The sequence below is a fragment of the Eptatretus burgeri genome, chromosome 14, assembly GCF_056783735.1.
Source record: "Eptatretus burgeri isolate ZD-2024b chromosome 14, Ebu_testis_v1, whole genome shotgun sequence".
Classification (NCBI taxonomy): domain Eukaryota; kingdom Metazoa; phylum Chordata; class Myxini; order Myxiniformes; family Myxinidae; genus Eptatretus; species Eptatretus burgeri.
The window spans coordinates 63,832,590-63,853,437 of record NC_140974.1 but is presented as its reverse complement, the minus strand read 5'-3'; the positions used below and the strand labels follow the sequence as shown (position 1 = coordinate 63,853,437).

At 42.5% G+C, this 20,848-nt stretch overlaps 1 protein-coding gene across 4 annotated transcripts in view; it reads left to right on the top strand.

Annotated features, from left to right (window-relative positions):
* Positions 1-20,848, top strand: part of LOC147013412 (T-complex protein 11-like protein 2) — a 56,794-nt gene that overhangs the window by 13,922 nt on the left and 22,024 nt on the right. For 2 of the 4 annotated variants that reach the window (XM_085855212.1, XM_085855211.1), the window contains 6 exons: positions 1,086-1,206; positions 3,237-3,369; positions 6,503-6,620; positions 10,875-11,113; positions 18,670-18,724; positions 20,190-20,301. In XM_085855212.1, coding sequence (XP_085711338.1) covers positions 1,095-1,206; positions 3,237-3,369; positions 6,503-6,620; positions 10,875-11,113; positions 18,670-18,724; positions 20,190-20,301 — 769 coding nt within the window. In that variant the 5' untranslated portion in view covers positions 1,086-1,094. Of the gene's footprint in view, positions 1-887; positions 907-1,085; positions 1,207-3,236; positions 3,370-6,502; positions 6,621-10,874; positions 11,114-18,590; positions 18,725-20,189; positions 20,302-20,848 lie in introns of those variants that run through there. The other 2 variants (XM_085855213.1, XM_085855214.1) reach the window with 2 other exon arrangements.

The following is a 20,848-nucleotide window of genomic DNA, read 5'->3' as shown; positions in this document are numbered from 1 at the left end:
CAATGTCATTCCTGTCAATAACCGTCAATGAAAAGTTCCTGATATTAAACAATAAATATCGATGTTACATCAGACGCACCAAGACAGATGTTACATCAGATTATTGGATGTTATTGGCGGACAGGATAGCTCAGAGATACTAACATATGGGTTCGAATGTCGACGCAGCAATAAACTGTGGTGGTTGTCGTATGGCAGCTTAGCTGTCGGGGAAGCTATCATTTCTTGAGGCGCGACAGTGTCGCTGATGCAGTGCCCCTCTACCAGCACACACGTTGGAACTGGTACTCATTTCGCCGACCTCGGAAGGATGGCAGGCTGAGTCAACCCCCTGGTGTATTAATTCAGCGGTCGACTGGGCTTGAACTCAGGACCCTCGGATCCCAAACCGCCACCCTAACCACTGAATCAACACCAGGCTCTACAAACTGTCATCCTGGTGTTTCACATGCCTGGTGTTGGTTTAATTATTAGGGTGGTGGGCTTGGGATCCAAGGGGTCCTGAGTTCAAATCCCACTCAGTTTTTGAATGAATACCAGGTGGGGTTGAATCTGCCTGTCATCCTTCCGAGGTTGGCAAAATGAGTGCCAGCATGCTGGTATCCTGTGTCGGAGTGGTGACCCGTCCAGGAATGTGCCCAATAGCCAAGGAGACTGCTTAGGCAGCACCAACGCTCTGCACAGAGTATGGTCCCGATGGATGGATGGATGGATGGATGGATGCTAGAAACAAATCGTTTTTGGGATCCCCATATCTCATTGTTGAAGAAGCACTTAAAACTTCTCGTATCCGCATCTTCACCAAAATCGAATGAATCGTCAAACACTCCAATCTGCCCACCAAGTTTCTTCTGAATCCGTCCATAAGTTTTTGAGATATTCCTGCTCACAGACGGACAAACAAGGGTGAATACAAAACCTCTGTCCACCTTCGATGGCGGAAGTAATAAATGTATTTGAATGTGTGAAGTCGTCGTTTGGTTGTGTTTTAATACAGAATTCGAGGCTCATGGGAAGAGAGAAGTTTGCAGTCGCTCGTTAATAATTTCTGACTTCTTCCCTTTCTTATCTTCAATTCCAATTAGCTCCATGCAATGTCAGGGAGTGAGGGAGAAGAGAGGAAAGGAAGGAAAACGAACAATTTAAAAGATGGAAGCATCGAAAGCAAGCAGGAGCAGGAATCTGTTGTAATTGCTACCTCTGCAGGTAAGGTTGTTCAATGTTTTTTGTTGTCGTTTTAAAACTTTCATTGTTTCGATGTAAAACTGATTAGCCTTGTCAAACGTTAACATGATAGCAGCAGGGTACAGATGGATGAAGAGATGAATGAACAAGGTCAGTGGGAGTAGATAAATTGCAGGGCGATGAGGATTGCATGTTGGGAATATAAAAGGCCAGTATTCGGGACGGAATGAGACTGCAGTTGTTTACCACCTGAAGGGAAGAGTGTGTATGAATAGACATGGGGCAGTGATAGCACAGGTGAGAAACGAGCGTGACCAAGGAGTGGATGTCAGTGGAAATTTTGGGTTTTGGGAAGGGCTTTTTTTTTGCTTTGTGAAAATGTGCAACCCTGTACAGCTTGATCGTCTCGTTTCTATCCAGTTTAATGTTGCATTGGGATATTTCCAATGTTTCATTGTCATTTGTTTCGGCCTTGGAGACTTATCGAGTCAGATTTCAATGCATGCCACCCTGGCACCTTTGGTCATTTCCATACATTCACTGACATCCAAGATGTCTGCCATGAGGACATATTTGGTGATGTTTTTATACTTGGTATTTGGAAACTATTAAACGTCGAAGGATATGATATATTTTCTTTGGTAACAAAACCTTGATCTTGTTTTCAAGTTGGTGAGAAAGTGTTAACAATGTTAAAAGTATTAACTTTTATTTCCTTCTTTTCATGTAAACGGAGTGATCATTGCATCTGACTTTTTTTCTTTTTTTTAAATACCTTCGCCATTGGAGTCGTTGGAGACATTATGTTTTTGGGTTGTCCATCCGGCTGTCTCTGTCTGTCTGTCCGTGTGTCCGTCATCCATGATAGGTTTTCGTTCCGCGATAACTTAAGAACGGCTGAAGGGATCTTAGTTAAACTTGGTACAAGTATGTATAATGATGCAAAGATTAACTGATTAGATTTTGGAGTCAAAGGTCATGTTTGGTAAAAAAAAAAAAAAAACAATTGTTACCGCGCTAATTTGTGAACCAATTATTGGATTTTGACCAAACTTGATACAAGTATGCATAATGTAAAGATGAACTGATTAGATTTTGGAATCAAGAGGTCAGAGGTCACATGTCAGGTAAAAATGTGATGCTTGAGAACAGCTGAAGGGATTTAAATCAAACTTGGCGCAAGTATTAATATAATGATGTAATCATGTGGGCAGAAGCATATCAGTCGACGTCACGACATCGAAGAGTGCTGTTCTTGTTTAAACCTGCAACATGACTGATCGTTCAATTGCTGTTGGATTAGATCGAGTCCATAGTATCATCACATGTCTGCTGGCTGAGTGGAAACCTCATTCCCTACACACCGCATTGCCTAGATGTAAAAATAGATGATCGTTATTGGGGGGAGGGGGGGGTGGTTTGCAGGTCTTGGCTGCAGGAGGTGTAATCCAGCTACTGGAGGTGTGATAACCAAGATCAAGAATGCCAGTCGATGCAACACGAGCCTTGCACAATGCACGACGCACACCTTTGGACAACATTCGAGGAGAAAACAGTCCTCCATTGAGATGAAGAGAAGGTCTTGTAGGTTGATCAATTCTGAATGATGATGCTAAGTCTACGGCTGGCTTTGGAGGCCAGATTTGCTTATATGATGAGCTTCATGTCTGATGGTGAGGTCAAAAAGTTGGATACTGAACGTCTTCCAGTGGGTGACAGTGAAATTAAATGGATGAGTTTGTCTGACAATCTTTCCAGAACGACGGGCTTCACAAATATTCAGACATGAATTGATGGTTGGATGCTGAAAAACATTGCCAAGATGCCACTGCGGAGTCAACAATTATCTAAAACCTGCAAGACTTCACACGACACACACGCTAGCTCACTATCGCAAGTGGGAAAACTGTGGGCTTTCTTGCAAATTTCAATCAGCTGTGTTCAAGAAAAAAAGCCCCTGTGTCTGATAATATGCTGTCTTTCATTCTCTGTTTTTCTCTGCTTGTTAACCCCTGATTGATTACTTCTCCAGTCATTCTTTCTCATTGCAGGGAATTCTCCAAACTTGTTAGATTTGATTGCTGCTGATGCAAACAAACAGCCATGGGAAAAATTGATTCTCTGCCATGAAATAGCAGTGGATGAAAACTTTTGCTTCTCTCCCAGAAATATCTTGACAGGCATGTGAGTAAAGTACAGTACAGTACCTATACTTTATTTTTATTAAACCCTCCAAATCCTTAAAAAGTGCTTTTCTCCAAAAACTACTGACAACTTAACCAATCGTTTCACACTTAACTTCATACTTTCCCTGAAGTTAAATTTCCTGCGCCTTTTTGCATTCTCTCAAATAAGGATGCAAAGAAGAGAAATGGACCATTATAGGATCAAACTTTGTGGTGCCAGGCACAACAAATCCCACCCATTTTCACGATAGGAATGGGTAGGATTTTAAGTCACAAATAGAATAATGTTCACTATAAGCTTAGTTTGAAGTAAATCAGATCATTTTTGATGGTCATGAGCGAAAAACGATTTTGATCTTTTTGTGACCTTGACCTTTGATCCAATTGGACCCAAAAGTTAATGGGGTCGTCCAAGGTTCATTGCCCACCTGTGGATTAAATTTGATAGTGTTTGCTAAAGCCGTTTTGCCGTAAAGTTGCTAACAGACAGACAAACAAACAAGCCGGTAGGCGACAAGGGATTCGCTAAGATCGAAGCGCTGGATACGATGCTTTTCATTCTGACCGATCCACCGACGAAGATTCATTGCCAAGACGTATTGGTTCACATACAATTGTTCCTCTGCCTGGCAAGATTTTTCCTATTGCTTATTTTGCCAACTGGCATTCCTCATAAAAATGACGGTAAATAGACACCCTATTTTTGAAGGACTACCATTTGAAAAATAATCGGTTTGCTGGTTTGTGCTGTGGAGCCTCGCGTTGCAGACACACACACACACACACACACACACACACACACACACACACACACACACACACACACACACACACACACACACGGAAAACCCGATAAACTTCTCTCAATGCTCTTGTTTGACCACACCTCCTGAGCCACACAATATTTTCATAAGCCACACCCACTTTCCTACGCCACTCCCACTTTTCATCAACCATGTCCACTTTCCCTAAGCTCCGCCCACTTTCCTCAGCCCCTCATGAAAAATGACGGTAAATAGACACCCGATTTTTGAAGGACTACCATTTGAAAAATAAAACCTCAATCAAAAATCGGCTCGAGTAAAATTTTCTAAATATCTCGAAGTGTTTAATTCCGAAGTCTCGATTCTCTACATTCAAAACTGAAGGACAAGTATTGAAAATACTGTTCGCGATTTTTCAGCCGCTGCACAGCAACGGGTGGTTGCCACGCAACAAAATTCAAACGCGCACATTCCCACCCCATATGGCATCTGTTGGCAAAGTTTCATCGAAATCGGTTTGCTGGTTCGTGCTGTGGAGCCTCGCGTTGCAGACACACACACACACACACACACACACACACACACACACACACACACACACACACACACACACACACACACACACACACACACACACACACACGGAAAACCCGACAATAAGGGATATCTAGCATATATAGCGAATCCAACAAGCCGGTAGGTAACAAGGGATGCGCTTGGATCGAAGCGCTGGATACGATGCTTTTCATTCTGACCGATCCACCGACGAAGATTCATTGCCAAGACGTATTGGTTCACATACAATTGTTCCTCTGCCTGGCAAGATTTTTCCTATTGCGTATTTTGCCAACTGGCACTCATGAAAAATGACGGTAAATAGACACCCTATTTTTGAAGGACTACCATTTGAAAAATTAAACCTCAATCAAAAATCAGCTCAAGTGAATTTTTCTAAATATCTCGAAGTGTTTAATTCCGAAGTCTCGTTTCTCCACATTCAAAACTGTAGGACAAGTATTGAAAATAGTGAACGTGGTTTTTCGGCCGCTACACAGCAACGGGTGGTTGCTTCGCAACGAAACTCAAACGTGCACACTCCCAGCTTATATGGCACCTGTTCGCCAAGTTTCATCGAAATCGGTTTGCTGGTTTGTGCTGTGGAGCCTCGCGTTGCAGACACACACACACACACACACACACACACACACACACACACACACACACACACACACACACACACACACACACACACACACACACACACACACACACACACAGACGGAAAACCCGACAATAAGGGATATCTGGCGAATCCAACAAACAGACAAACAAACCGGACGATTACAATATCCCGCTCCCTCCCTCCGGGGGGCGGGATAATAACCCTCAGATGGTTAAATTTATTATTTCTTATGCAGCCTGGGGCTGCTGGTTGCATCACTGCTGAGAGCACAGATGTGTCGCTGATGCAGTGTCCCCTGTTTCCAGTAAGCTGGTACTCATTTTGCTGACCTCAGGAGAATGACAGGCTGAGTCAACTCACCTGGTGTTACTTCAACAGTTTGACCGAAGCTCGAAACTCAAGACCCGAAGATCTTGAGGCAGCCAATTTAACCGTTACGCCAACACCAGGCTTTACTTTTCATTTTAAACAGTGTTTGTTCCCCTCATGGGATGTTTCAGTTAGCTTCATTGTTTTTTGAGCTTTCTAATCTGGGTTGGATTCCCCACTTCATTACAGACAGTCATCCTGATGCTTCGCAGGCAGACCATTGCATCAAAAACTACCATGCCCTTTAACATTTGGCATCAAGCTTACGCCACATTCAAAATATCTGCCGTTAACGACGGGAACACTGCATCAGCTGCATTTCCAGAAACTATGCAACCAGCATCCTTGTGCCGTGTGTGAGAATAAGTAAGATAAGTTGGGTATCTGCAAAAGTGTACCATAAACCAACCCTGTCAAGTTTCAAATTCATGTTCTAACCTTATAAGGGCATCAGCAGTGTAGCCACACCTCAGCAATGATGCAACCAGCAAACCAAATTTATGATTGTATCCACATCAAAATATCCACTCACTGCAAGAACACTGCTCTTACACTGTTGGTACTGCAGCTTAGTTATTATTTATTATCACTTATACTGACATTACAAATGTCACAGAAAAGAATTTAAAACTATTAATCTACAAAAATAAACAGTTGTTGTCGAACTCCCAATGGCACTTCCCTTTCTATGATTTCACCAACGCCTTTGAGGTTTTCTAGATTTTTTTTTTCTAACAAAAACATCTGGCTTTTTCAGCTCTGCATTTTTTTTCTTCTTTATCTGAAAGTTGTTCTTTCTTGTCTGTCTTCAACAGAGAAGAAGTGGAACATGATGTCTTGAATAACACATTTTGGAAGATACTTGAAGGGGAGTTGGAGAGGGAGCCACCTGTGTATATATGCGTACTCTATTTGCTGGATGTTACAAAGAAGGTAGTCTGATATGCTCACAATATCCAAATTCACAATTTCAGTAATGGTTCTTGCTGTTGTGATTTTCATATCGGTTCAAGCCAACCAACTGCCCTTCTTTATTATCAGAAAAAGATGTCAGATTTCTGCCAGTTCTGCAGTCCCCCTCTCTGACCCCTTTAAATCATATATATATATATATATATATATATATATATATATATATATATATATATATATATATATATATATATATATATATATATATATATATATATGTCATCAAAACATGTGGAGTATGATGAGCACTCCACCAATCCCCATTGGACACAGTTGAATGGGGATCAGACACAGACACATTGTGGACTGTGTCCATTGGAGATCGGCAGAGTGCTTGTCACACTCCACATGTTTCGATTTTCCCGCTGATCACATCTGTGCCTTCTGGTTGAATGGTTTGCATTAGCAGAAATAATTGTCTGGGTGGCAGATGTATGGTTGTTCTGTGCAGATTATGTGGTTTTACCGTGCGAGACATAATCCGTGGCGATACTCACCATAACAGTCAGGAGGTGCATCTGATGTATATGCGCGTGCGCGCGCACTCGCACCCTCAAAAAAGTTTGGAAACTCAAGTTTGATCGATTATATCTCTGTTGTTATTGCGCTGTCATCACTATATTTGTTATCATTAGAAAGCCTGTTTATTTCTCTTTACAATGATACCCCATTTGTTATGATTATGCAATCATGGAATGAGCAGTACATCAGAATATGGGGCAAGGTCAAAAGTGAAAAGTTGCAAAATGCACTGGTATTGTCATGCAGTGCATTCTTCTTTCTTTGAAGGAGAGAGTGTGATTTTAATGAATGATTGTAAGACTATTGTGTTTCCAGGTGGTCATCCATGAACTCAAACAAACATGCATAGCACTTTATTTCATATCAATTCCTCTCTGTCAAAAACAAAAACGATCTTCCGTAGGCAGAACCGAGATTCGTCGCTGAACATCACTGACTGCTACATGATCCGGTTCCATCGGACGTGTTGCTGACACCATCGGAAGCGGGCTCGTCGCTGAAGGGCAGTCATTGCTGGCTTCCTGGCAGCCTTATGCGCATGAAGATTAGCTGTGTGTAGTCGATTTCTTATTCTCTGATCCGAAACCCATGTATCGTATCCTCGGGCAAATCTTGCCTGCAGATTTCTCGAAGACAGCCTGCGATTCCGCAACGCTGACAAAGTGATGAAGTGGTCTTCTTGCTTTGTAGTTTTTTTTCGGACGTCCGCTCCTTGGTCTGTCTTTGACATCACTGGTTTCCTGGAACTTGGCCTTCCATTTGGAGATGGTACCAGGACTCACTCCAAACAGAGCTGCAACATCTTTCTATGGAACCCCAGCTTCAATTTGACCTATTGCCCAGGCCTTTTCGACATTTGATAATCGTGGCATGATGTTTTGAGAAAGTCACTGACCAGACAGTTGTAAAGTGACCTTTCTCAAAGACCCACTAAACCTGCCCAGTGAGTCCTCATTTTGCATGAATGTCAATTTTAGATTCTATAGAAGTTGGCATTCATGGATGACCACCTGGAAACACAATAGCCCTACAATCATTCATTAAAATCACACTCTCTCCTTCAAAGAAAGAAGAATGCACTGCATGACAATAACAGTGCATTTTGCAACTTTTCACTTTTGACCTTGCTCCATATTCTGATGTACTGCACACTCCATGATTGCATAATCATAACAAATTGGGTATCATTGTAAAGAGAAATAAACAGGCTTTCTAATGATACCAAATATAGTAATGACAGCCAAATAACAAGACAGATATAATCGATCAAACTTGAGTTTCCAAACTTTTTTGAGGAGTTTATATGTATATACATATACATATACATATACATCAATATAAATGTAATGTGTATACACGCAAATACAACACATCGCCTTGCTGATGGTGACTATATAGGGCTGGGGGAGGGGGAGAGAAAAAGAGGAGGCAGGTGTGGGGTGAGAGGGGGGGAGGGGAGGCATGCACGCACGTGCACACACACACACACACACACACACACACACACACACACACACACACACACACACACACACACACACACACACACACACCTGCATTTTATTCTGGAGTGGGGAGCAAGGAGGGGACACAGAGTGGGAGAGAAGGGTAAAAAAAATGACCTTTTTGCAGCCATTTTTCCCTGCTGTGCAGGGGTTGGGCTTTTTCTTGAGGCAATGTTTTATGGCCGGATGCCCTTCCTGACGCCAACCCTGGTCACCTGTTACGACACACAGGGATATGGTACACCTATTCTTACCGGGGTATACACTGGGACCAGTACACTGGTACTCATTTCACCGACCTCGGAAGGATGACAGGCTGAGTCAACCCCCTGGTGTTAATTCAGCAGCCAACGGGGCTTGAACTCAAGACCTTTTGGATCCCTAACCACTGCGCCAACACCAGGCTTATATATATATATATATATATATATATATATATATATATATATATATATATATATATATATATATATATATATATATATATATATATATATATATATATATATACATATATATAGTTGGAATTATTGTTTTTCCATATGTATCGATGTTGAAGTGAGGGGTGGAATATATTTAAAGGAGATCGCACACAAATGCAAAACAAAACAGTCCTGTAAAAATACAATTGCACATTTTCAGCAGATGAGACACCTCCTGAGGCACCAACCGCACGGTACCGCAGGGCCCAACACAGGCAGAAACGTACGTCTGTCTAATCGATATTCCATTGAGTGCACGTACTTTTACCGAAACGAACAAGGAAGCAGCTTGGAGATGCCCTCGCCAAGTGGCTTAAGCACTCGAGCAAGCACTCAAGCGATACGGTTTTTAAATGGCTCGTTTGGCACGCGATGAGAAACACATTAAGCATACACCTCCCGGAGACGCCCAAAATCTCAAATATTTCCGAATTGGACAAAAGAACACTTCTAGGAGTCGAAACTGCTTGCAATTTCGATTCTGGAGCTTAAATTTTGTAATTGTCCTTAGTTTAAGAGATACTTGTGGTGATCGCATGTGCGGAAATGAAATAAAGCAACGAATGCTGACGTGTCTGGGTGTTTATAAACATTGCAATGTACTGAGCGATTTGTAGCTATGATGAACAGCATACGATAATATGAGTGAGGAAAGTGAAAAAAAAAACTATCATTAAGAAATCATTGCAGCCTATTCCAAGTCAGGGCATGGTTGAACAGGCCAAAAAACATGGCAGCTTCAGACCCCAGCGAGGTTACCCAGGAAACGCCTTAAGACCCTGAGAGTGAGGTGGCCGAGGATCGCCTGATGAAGGATATAATTAAATAAGGCCATTAATTATGTTCAAAAGGGGTGTTTTAATTAACCCAAACATCCATTTTTCACACTTGCACTTCCTTGGAGTTTTCTTCGTATGCAGGCAAAGCTTCAGGTTGCTGGGTTTTATGGTTTTGGAGTGATGGAGGACACACACACGGACACACACACGGACACACACACACGGACACACACACGGACACACATACACACACATACACACGGACACACATACACACACATACACACACATACACACACATACACACACACACGGACACACACACGGACACACACACGGACACACACACACGGACACACACACATGGACACACATACACACACACACGGACACACACACGGACACACACACGGACACACACACACACACACGGACACACACACACACACCCTTTTATTAGTTTAGATTCACTATAAAGTGTGCTTCCTTGTAATCAATATTTTTGTTGGCATTTTGGGTTACTAAATTTATTTTGGCTTGAGGCTACCATCTTGTTTTTCGCCTTCAGCGGGAAAATGCACTCGCATTGCCATCACCGTTGGATTTAGGTGTGAACCAGATCACGTGATCGTTTATGCCTGCAGTTCAAATTTGGCCTATTACTGTTGGGTGATTCTGGGGTAGATGAGCCCAACACGTTTCCTGTATATGTTCCACCCATACCCATTACAACTTTTCCACAATGCTAAATCCCATGAAGGTGAATCTGTTGAAGCTTATCTACTTGGAGATAAATTAAATGTTGGTTAATAGTTGTAAAGTGGTTTTATGATAGTCTCATGTTTGAGTGTGAAGGAGAAGTTTCACAAGTCCATGAATGACCCTTTCATTCTTAATTTTTTTTGTCCTTTCTCCCTTTTCCTTCAGGTACTCTTGTCTTTCCTGTCGACTGAGGGGCGTCGTGATGCTGCAAGCAGGCCAATTGCATCACAGATCCATCGTGAGCTCGATCCTGATTGGTTAGCTGTGCAGGCAAGAAATGGAGCCCTGGACTTGCTTTCTGTTTGCAAAGTTATTATTATGACTATGGCTGCGCTTTGTGCTCCAATCCGAGATAAAGAAGTGGAGGAGTTGACGACAATTTCACAACCATTACCACTACTACGGTAAAATGCAGTCTTTCTCCATTTGTATCGCAGTCTTTCTCAATACTGTCTCCTTCACCACTTCCAGATATACATTTCCTTATAATATATAAAGCTCAAGTTGTGTTTGTTTGTTTATATATGCTTCAAAAACTAAAATATTACTGAACCAAATCAAACCAAATTTTGCATGTTGCCAAAGGGTACCCCAAGGATGGTTTCTGTCAGAATAGCAAATCGGGAGGAGGTGGTTCAGAGTGGGGAGAAAGATCCCAATTCTATGTAAATGTGTATTGTATAGTGCCACCCAGTATTACAAATCATCTTCTTCTTACATAAAGAAAGTTCAAATAACTTGATAATATGCATTACATTGATGCTGAAACCTGAGTGAGAAGAATTCAAAATTTTCAAAATGTTTCATTACACTCATTTTAAGCGGAAGTTCAAACAAAAGCATCCAACACTGAGCTTTCGCAGTGAAGTAGAAGTTATTTTGCTCCCATCATATGTAAGCAGCAAGGATGGTTGATGAAGGTGATGTTAACTGACTTCCTAGCACATGGAGATTACCACGAGTAAATGATGGAGTGAATAGAATAGAATGTTTGAAGCGAGACATGTCATCTTTTGTTTGAATTTGTCAACAAAACGATGGATACTTTTGCGAGTTTACGATAAAATGTAAATGTTTAACTGAAAACTATTTGGGCTGTTTATCAGTGGCAGGTCATTAAAATTAAGTGAAAGTATGCAAATGCAACTGTTTCATGGCATCTCATAAACGATTTAACAAAAGCTAATAAATAATATGCTAATGCAATTCTATATCTTTTACTGCATGTAATCCTAACCATATGGCAACGAATGGTTCAAGCAGTTGCAGTGCTCCTGTCCTTGCAGGGTGTTTTCTTTCTTTCGTTATTTTTTTTTCCTCCTTTCTTTTCGGTGCTTTTTCTTTGAATATTCTTATGGGTGCAGTCTTCTTCTCCTTGATATTGTTGCAGTTCTGCAAAACCACATGCCTCTAAGGCAATGGCACCCAACATAGTGATCCCCAGGCAGTTATCTCATTAGTCTTTGTGCAGTCAGACCTTCCCCTCATGTCTAATGGGTTAACGGAACAAAGTGCGTTGCATTGGTCTTATAGCTAGGTCTAATTGTATCTCTATCTTCCATTCAATCTTGATTTTCAATCCAACCCTTTCCTTTTATCCATGATACAAATTGAAGCAGGCACCGCACCCAGGCGGCTGCCCATGAAAATCACAATGATGAGGACGCTCCCCGACGCGCACGTGGCATGCCCTTTCATTCAAATATGCGCGCCGATTTACAACGACGTCTCGCCTTGCTCCACCTTCGCTCACCAGAAACTCACCACCTCGACCATCAACATCTCCCGCACACAGGAAAAATCGCCCCACACCCCTATGCACCTCTGCATCGATGCAATTTGCCACCAAACGGGCATGCTGCGCGGCCCAGGCCACTCGGGCCACGTGGCACGGGGACGGTCCAAGCACGTTAATAGCACCAACCGCAGCTCGCCGGGGGTGCACCGAATGGGCATGCGGGACCGACATGACCCTATATATATATATATATGTATGTATATATATATGTATATATATATATATATATATATATATATATATATATATATATGTATGTATATATATATATGTATGTATATATGTATGTATATATATATATATATATATATATATATATATATATATATATATATATATATATATATATTTAGGGTGATCCAAAAAAGTCGAAAAAAATAGAATGTTGCTCCACAAGCTTAAAATTATTCTAATATGATCCAATAATGCGCATAAATTGTTTTTAGCTTGATTGGAGGTGATTTAGAGGTCGCTCCATATCATGACTTTTAGTTTCATGGGTTGGTTAAATTAGGGTATGGTCAGGTACGATTATGGGTACTTCTGGATGTCCGAGGTGGAAATGGAGTGCATTTTCGAACTCTATGGGGTCGATTTACTCTAAGAAATGACTGCACCGACATTGAATTCACTACCATTTCGAAAATATGACCTAAAACAAGATTTATCATTACTGGAGTTGAGTAACTAATCCTACTCATTTCAATATTTTCTAATCTATAATTAATTTGTTGTTCGTCCAAACATTTCTTAGAGTAAATCGACCCCACTGAGTTCGAAAATGCAGTCCATTTTCACCTAGGAAGTTTAGAAGTGTACGGATTCGCATCTCATCTTACCCTAATTTAATTTAATAATAACTAAATAAATAACTAACATTTTTCGTGAATCATTGAATCTAAAACACTGGATGTTGGGCCAGCTAGAAATAAGTTCAGGCGGGAGTGGAGACAGCAATAGAGGCGGAGATGATAGTGGTATTTGGTAAATGAGACGAAATATTCTAATAGTTTGTAATTCCATTTATTGAAAAATTAGGGTATGGTGAGATGCGAATCCGTACACTTCTGAACTTCCTAGGTTAAAATGGACTGCATTTTCGAACTCAGTGGGGTCGATTTAATCTAAGAAATGTTTAGACGGACAACAAATTAATTATAGATTAGAAAATATCGAAATGAGTAAGATTAGTTACTCAACTCCAGTGATGATAAATGTTGTTTTAGGTCATATTTTCGAAATGGTAGTGAATTTAACGTCGGTGCAGTCATTTCTTTGAGTAAATCGACCCCAAAGAGTTCGAAAATGTACTCCATTTCCACCTCGGACATCCAGAAGTACCCGTAATTGTACCTGACCATACCCTAATTTAACCAACTCATGAAACTAAAAGTCGTCATATGGAGCGACCTCTAAATCACCTCCGATCAACTTAAATTTTTTTATTCGCGTTATTGAATCATAGTGGAATAATTTAAGGCTTGTGGAGACAACATCTGAATTTAAAAAAAAAAAAAAAATTTTTTGCTGTTTTTGGACCACCCTAATATGTATGTATGTATATGTATATGTATATGTATGTACATATACATATACATATATATATATATATATATATATATATATATATATGTAAATTGATTCCATGGTAGATTCTCAAACCTTCAATTGAATAAACAATGATTCAACAGTTTCAATCAACAACATGTGTAAAGCACCATGCATATTAACTTTTCTCAAGAGTGATCGCTTCGCTGATGGGTATACTCAAGGGGGGGGGAGGAGAAAAAGAGGGGGGTAGGGGGAGCGAGAGCAGGGAGTGAGGAGGGTGGTGGGGGAAGGGAAGACAGTGTGAGGTGAGAGGAAGGGAAGGTAGACTTGTGGTGGGGCGTTAATTACCACCCAGACGCGTCTGGAGCCAAGCCGGCCAGAGACAAACAACACTTGGACGCAGTCTGTGAGAGTAGATCGTGGAAAATCGTATCATATAATCCATGAAATTGCTCCAAGCTCTAAATTTGAAAACTGTCGTACTTACAAAAGCAATGTATTTAGCGATTCGTAGCTATGATGAACAGGTATTCTTTCGATAATATGACTGAGGAAAGTGGAAAAAGAAACTTTATCATTCAGAAATCATTGTGGCCTGTTCCAAATCAAGGCATGGTTGAACGGGCCAAAAAACATGGCAGCTTCAGACCCCAGCGAGGTTACCCAGGAAACACCTTCAGACCCCGAGAGTGAGGTGGCCGAGGATCGCCTGATGAAGGATATAATTAAATCAGGCCATTAATTATATTCAAAAGGGGCGTTTTAATTAACCCAAACATCAGGACATTTCTTGCCAAAGTGGACATCTCTCTGGCTGTTATCGGAGAACCACCTCAGCACCGTCGAGTCTGGCATTTCACTCAAGCCGACTGGCAGGGTCTCGAAGCGACCATCAAACTTCGGGACTGGTCTTCAATCGCAACTTTCTCCAACATGAACTCATCCTGGGAATTCTTTCAAAGAAACTTGCTCTCCCTCATGCACAGATTTATCCCCTCTCGTCTTCAGTTGTCCTACCTTTCCTCCTGCCCATGGTTCACGAAAGCTTGTGGCGAGCCAGTTGTCCTGAAACAACTTGTCTTTGCCTCATGGAAAGCAAACCCAACTGAGGGTAACCTCGGTTCCTTCCATAAAGCTCGGAACAAGTGTGTAACCACCCTCAGGAGAGCCAGAAAACAACATCTTTCGAAGCTCAAGTCTGAACTCTCAAACCTCTCTCCCTCTTCCAAATTCTGGTAGCATCTAATCAAATCTGTTTCTGGTGTATGTTCCCCCTCCATCCCCTCCTTTACCTCAAATGGCCACACTGCTGATACCACATGTGAAAAGGCTGAATGCCTAAACTCGGTGTTTGCTTTGAAATCTTGTGTCCAAAACCCATCGCTTTCTGCACCCACCTTACCCAGTCGCACCCAACTGTCCCTGGTCTCTGTGTCCTTTTCCTCTCACAAGGTGGAGAGCTTGCTGTCAAACCTTGACTCAGATTCTGCAACCGGTTCAGACGGCATCAGCCCACGTGTCCTAAAAACCCTCTCTCTGTTCTATTCACCCTCTCATTTGCTCAAGGTCATCTGCCATCTACTTGGAAATCAGCAAACATTACTGCCCTGCACAAAAAAGGTGCGAAAACAGATTCCTGCAACAACAGACCAATCAGCCTTCTCACAATTATCAGCAAGGTTATGGACTCCATCATTGCTTCAGACATTAAATCCTTCCTCTTCTCCAATGGCTTGATTTCCGATCATCAATTTGGCTTCAGACAATGTCACTCTACCCTGGATATGCTGCTTCTGCTCTCCCAACAATGGATGGAGGTCCTCAATGCCGGACATGAAATCAGAGCCATATCCCGAGACATATCGCGTGCTTTTGACACGGTCTGGCACCCTGCCCTACTCACCAAACTCTCTTCCCATGGTATTCAAGGCCATCTCCACTCATGGCTCGCAGACTTCCTCTCCCGTCGCAGTCAACGTGTGGCTCTAAATGGAGTTCTTTCATCCGCTCTTCCTGTCCAGGCTAGAGTTCCTCAAGGCAGCGTTCTGTGCCTTGTTCTTTTTATGGTTTTCATCAATGATCTCTCCGACTCGCTGGAAAATCCTCTATTTCTTTGCTGATGACTCCACCCTCTGCCGTACCATCTGCCATCCCTCAGACCGGCAAGTAACAGCTTCTTCGCTCTCTGCAGATCTGGGTAAAATCACACACTGGTCCAACACGTGGAACGTGTCTTTCAATCCTGAGATATCCCACACTCTCGATGTCTCTCCGAAAGGACCGTTTGGAACACCCCCCCGCCCCATCCACTTTCTCAACAATCTTCAGGAAGAAGTCCTTTCTTTCAAGCTTCTGGGTCTCACGATCTGCCATTATCTTTCCTGGGAAAGCCACATTTCCAACCTGGCCTCCAAAGCCAGTCTCCGACTGGGAAACCTCCGTCGTGCAAAGTCCTTCCTCGGCCTACCTGAGCTCCTGACCACGTAAAAAGCTTTCGTCCACAGCCTGATGGAGTACTGCTCTACCCTCTGGGCTAGTGCTCCTGCCTCTCACCTTTCTCGGCTTCACGCTGGGGAAACCAAGGCATTTCGGATCATTGGTATCTCCCGCGATGAGGCTGAGTCATAGGGCCTCCCACTGTCTCACCGCAGGCAGGTCTGTGGTCTTTCTGTCTTCTTCCGTCTCCTCTCCGGTCTCGCCTCCCCTGCTCTGTCTGCGATTTGTCCCCACATTTCCGCAGGGGGCTCAAGGTCCGCCAACAACCCCCTTCTGGTAAAACTACCAAAATCACGAATCACTGCTCACCTTTACTCTTTCATTCATCTATTTTTTCCCGCCTTTGGAATAAACTCCCTCACTCTGTTCAATCCCACTCTTCCCTGCAGGCCTTCAAAACGGCTGTTCACCACCACCTCTTCTCGTCCCCCATCCAAATCCTCGATCTTTTCTACCCCCGTTAATCCACCCCAAACCCACCTCTTTCAAATTCCCTGCTTTCCTTCCTGAAATGCCCTGTATGTCCATCTTGTATACCCCATGTTGCCTGCCCCATCCCTCTCCCTTCCAGAGATCTCCTAATGTCGCTGTTCCCCACTGTTTTGTCCTTCCCACTCCCGCCCCTCTTGTCTCATGCCCCCCTTGATGTGCGTTGTGTGTTCGCTCTCATACGAGCCTCAACCAGGTATACAAAAAAATTTTAAAGGGGAGAGGAATGGGGTGGGGTACACAGAGTAAACAAGATGGACACTGCAGGGACTTTCAGGTTATTACACAAGGCCTTTCAGGAAGGAAAGCAGGGAATTTGAAGGAGGTTGATTTGGGGTGGATTAACGGGGGTAGTAAAGATCATGGTTTTGGGTGGGGGAAGATAAGAGATGGTGGTGAAAAGCTGTTTTGAAGACCTGCTGGGAAGAGTGGGATTGAAGAGAGTATGGGAGTTTATTCCAAAGGTGGGGAAAAAGGGGAATGAAAGAGTGAAGGTGAGCAGTGATTCTTGATTTTGGTAGTTTTACTAGAAGGGGGTTGCTGGTGGACCTTGAGTGCCCTACGGAAATATTGGGGGTTGGTTGGGGGGTCATATCGCAGACAGAGCAGGGGGCGAGGCCAGAGAGGAGACAGTAGAAGATGGAAAGACCACCGACCTGCCTGTAGTGAGAGTGAGAGACCCAAAGACTCGGCCTCATCGTGGGAGATACCAATGATCTTACATGCCTTAGTTTCCATCGAGTGAAGCCGAGAAAGGTGAGAAGCAGGAGCACCGGCCCAGATGGGAGAGCAGTACTCCATCAGACTGCGGACGAAAGCTTTGCATGTGGTCAGGAGCTCAGGTGTGCCGCTACGACATCACTAGGTGATAGGAATTTTTCAGCTCCATTATAATCTTGTGGGATCACCATCGTATATATAGTCCGTCGTTGACCGAAATGTCGTAATATGGCGCATGACTGTAGTTACATTTCCAGACCTATTTGTTTATCTCCATTCTTTCATTGATCTGACATAGCATGTTCATAATCAATAGACAGGAAGTTTTTGCCCCACTGATTAGCCAACACTGCACTCATGGTTCCACTCAGCCGTAATAAGTACTTGGGTGCGCGTTGAGGGTGTGAACCCTAGTTCAGGTAGTTGTATCAACGAATAGGTAACGCGGCTGTGGAAGTGAGGAACCCTGCTCAGTGTAATTGCTTCTGCCAGCATCCACGCTTACTTAACAATCTGTCGGGCTGCAGAGTTATCTGTGTTCCGGAGGCCTCAGGGTCGGTAGTGGCGGCGGTTCCGAGTATGCACTTCGTGAGCCTGGCACGTGTGCTGATACTATAACAATACTGTGTGTGTGTCTGTCTCTGTATGTCATGTTGTTTTTTTGTGGAGTTCTACTGGAGCTTTCTGATGTTGAGTGTGATGTTCTGAAATATATATGATGTTGAGTGTGATTTACTGATAGCACATTTGGCCACGAGGTGGGGGTGTATGCTTGCAAGCTCATCATAACTTGTGAACTAAACGATTGCTTTTTCCCTCCTCTCCAGGGGCATATTCAGAGTACTTTCTCTGATGAAAGCAGACTTGTCTAACTTCTTTATCAATCTTGTTCGGCCTTATCTGCAGACTGATGGGTCCTATGAACAAGAAAAGCTCTTCCCACTTCTCGACTCCCAGAATGGTTTGTTATTCATGTTTCTCTGCACTGCTGCCAAGTTATTTTCCTTTTCCAGAACTCAGATGTCTTTATTGGCTCATTTTAATGACGATGGCCCTTTCCCCTAAACATGCATTGCACATTATAGAAAGAGTTAAATTACAATACAGCACTGTGGAACTGAAACGTTTTTGTGTATTTGCAAATCTACTCATTAAATTAAGCTACAAGGGTTTGACCCGTTTATATTAAGAATTGGAGAGTTCATAGAACACTTTACCCCACACAGCCTTGAGAAAAAAAAAGACATGTGAAGGACCTTTTAAAGAATAGCTTTGCATTTCTGGCTACAATCTATATTTCCTACGTGCCGCAATTGTGTCTCAATATCGATATTCCCCAAAGCTGAGAGCATGTGCAGCAAATTTAATGGGTCAAGATGACGTAATATTTTGTCAAAGTACAGCTAAACTGAAGGGTTTTTGGAGGTTCCAAGAAGGTGATTTGTGTTCTACAGTGTTCTATACATAGCAATTAATTTGAAACTAGAAGGGCACTCGATAGAGCGAATACCTCTGCCCTGTGATACCTGATCCACGAGAACATTTCTGGCCCATTACATTTTTGAATTATCATGCTATATATCGTTTTTGACCCCTATCTCTCAATGGTGAAGAATCACTTTAAAAATTCTACTCGTCGGATCCGGATCCAGATCTGGATCTTCACCAAAATGTATTCAGTTCGTCCTTGTCACACACTGAATCTGTCCACAAAATTTAATCCGGATCCATCCACAACTTTTTGAGATATCCTGTACACAGGCAAACAAACAAACTAGAAGGGCACTCGGTGGAGCGCATACCTCCACCATGTAATTCCTGATCCACGAGAACATATCGGGCCCAATACATTTTTGAAATATCGTGCTATACAGTACTATATCGTTTTTGGCCCTATCTTTCAATGGTGAAGAATCACTTTAAAGATTAAATGATTCTCGTATCCAGATCCGGATTTGGATCTTCACCAAAATCGAGCCAATTCGTCCTTGCAACACACCCAACCTTTCCACCACGTTTCGTCCAAATCCTTCCACAACCTTTTGAGATGATGTGGTATGTGTCATTTTTAGTCCCATCTCTCAATGGTGAAGAATCACTTAAAAATTGTAGTAGTTGGATCCGGATCCAGATCTTCACCAAAATCTAAGCAGTTTGTCCTAGTCACACATCGAACCTGTCCACAAAATTTCATTTGGATCCATCCACAACTTTTTGCGATATCCTGTCAACAGACAAATAGACAGAAAGAGGTGAAAACATAACCTCCTTCACCTTCGCTGGCGGAGGTAATAAAATATGTTTTAAAGGCTGCAGGAAAAAAAGATGTTTTTCAGAAGTTTACAGCCTCTTTTATATGTATTTCAATTGAATCTATATCCATATTTTTAAGTGTTTGTTTGTATGTTTGTACGTTATTCTTTCAGACCAAGCCGCAGCACCGAAGGCCCCAAATTTTTGGTGAAGGTACTTCAGAATCTGGGCAAGGTTTTAAGCTACCACACGTTGGCCTTGCCATCCGTTTTGAGGCCATCAAAGGCAGGTATAAAGTGTATATTGGGATGTGGGGTCAGGCAGTGCTGTCGCTGGCTCGCAGGAAAAAGGTGACCAACTGCTATGAGGTCAATAACTCCATCGCCTTTCTATGTCCAACACGTCCCGAAAACCACCGCTGGGAAAAGCTCATCCAGCCGAGCATTGCCGGGTAGCCCCTGCTAGTACAGTAATAATTGAATAATTATCCTTTGCTCGTGAAGCGAAAAGCGGGGTTAAGCGATCTGCCATGTACATGTGCTGTACGTGTGTACGTTCGTACGTCTGCATTTTAAAAATTCATTTTCTCAGCAACCGTTAGTCTGATTGACACAAAATTTTCCAAATTGCTGCACCTCCTCCTGTAGAATTATTTTAGTCATAATTATGACATGTAGTACAGGTGCCATCTTAGAAAAACCGAAAAACTTTGTACCTCTGTCTCTGAAACCATTCCATGGAAGAAATTGAAACATGGCTCATTGTAATGTACTCCCCATGGGAAATAAGATGTGATGATGATGTCATCGGTTCCTTTATTATGATGTCATAA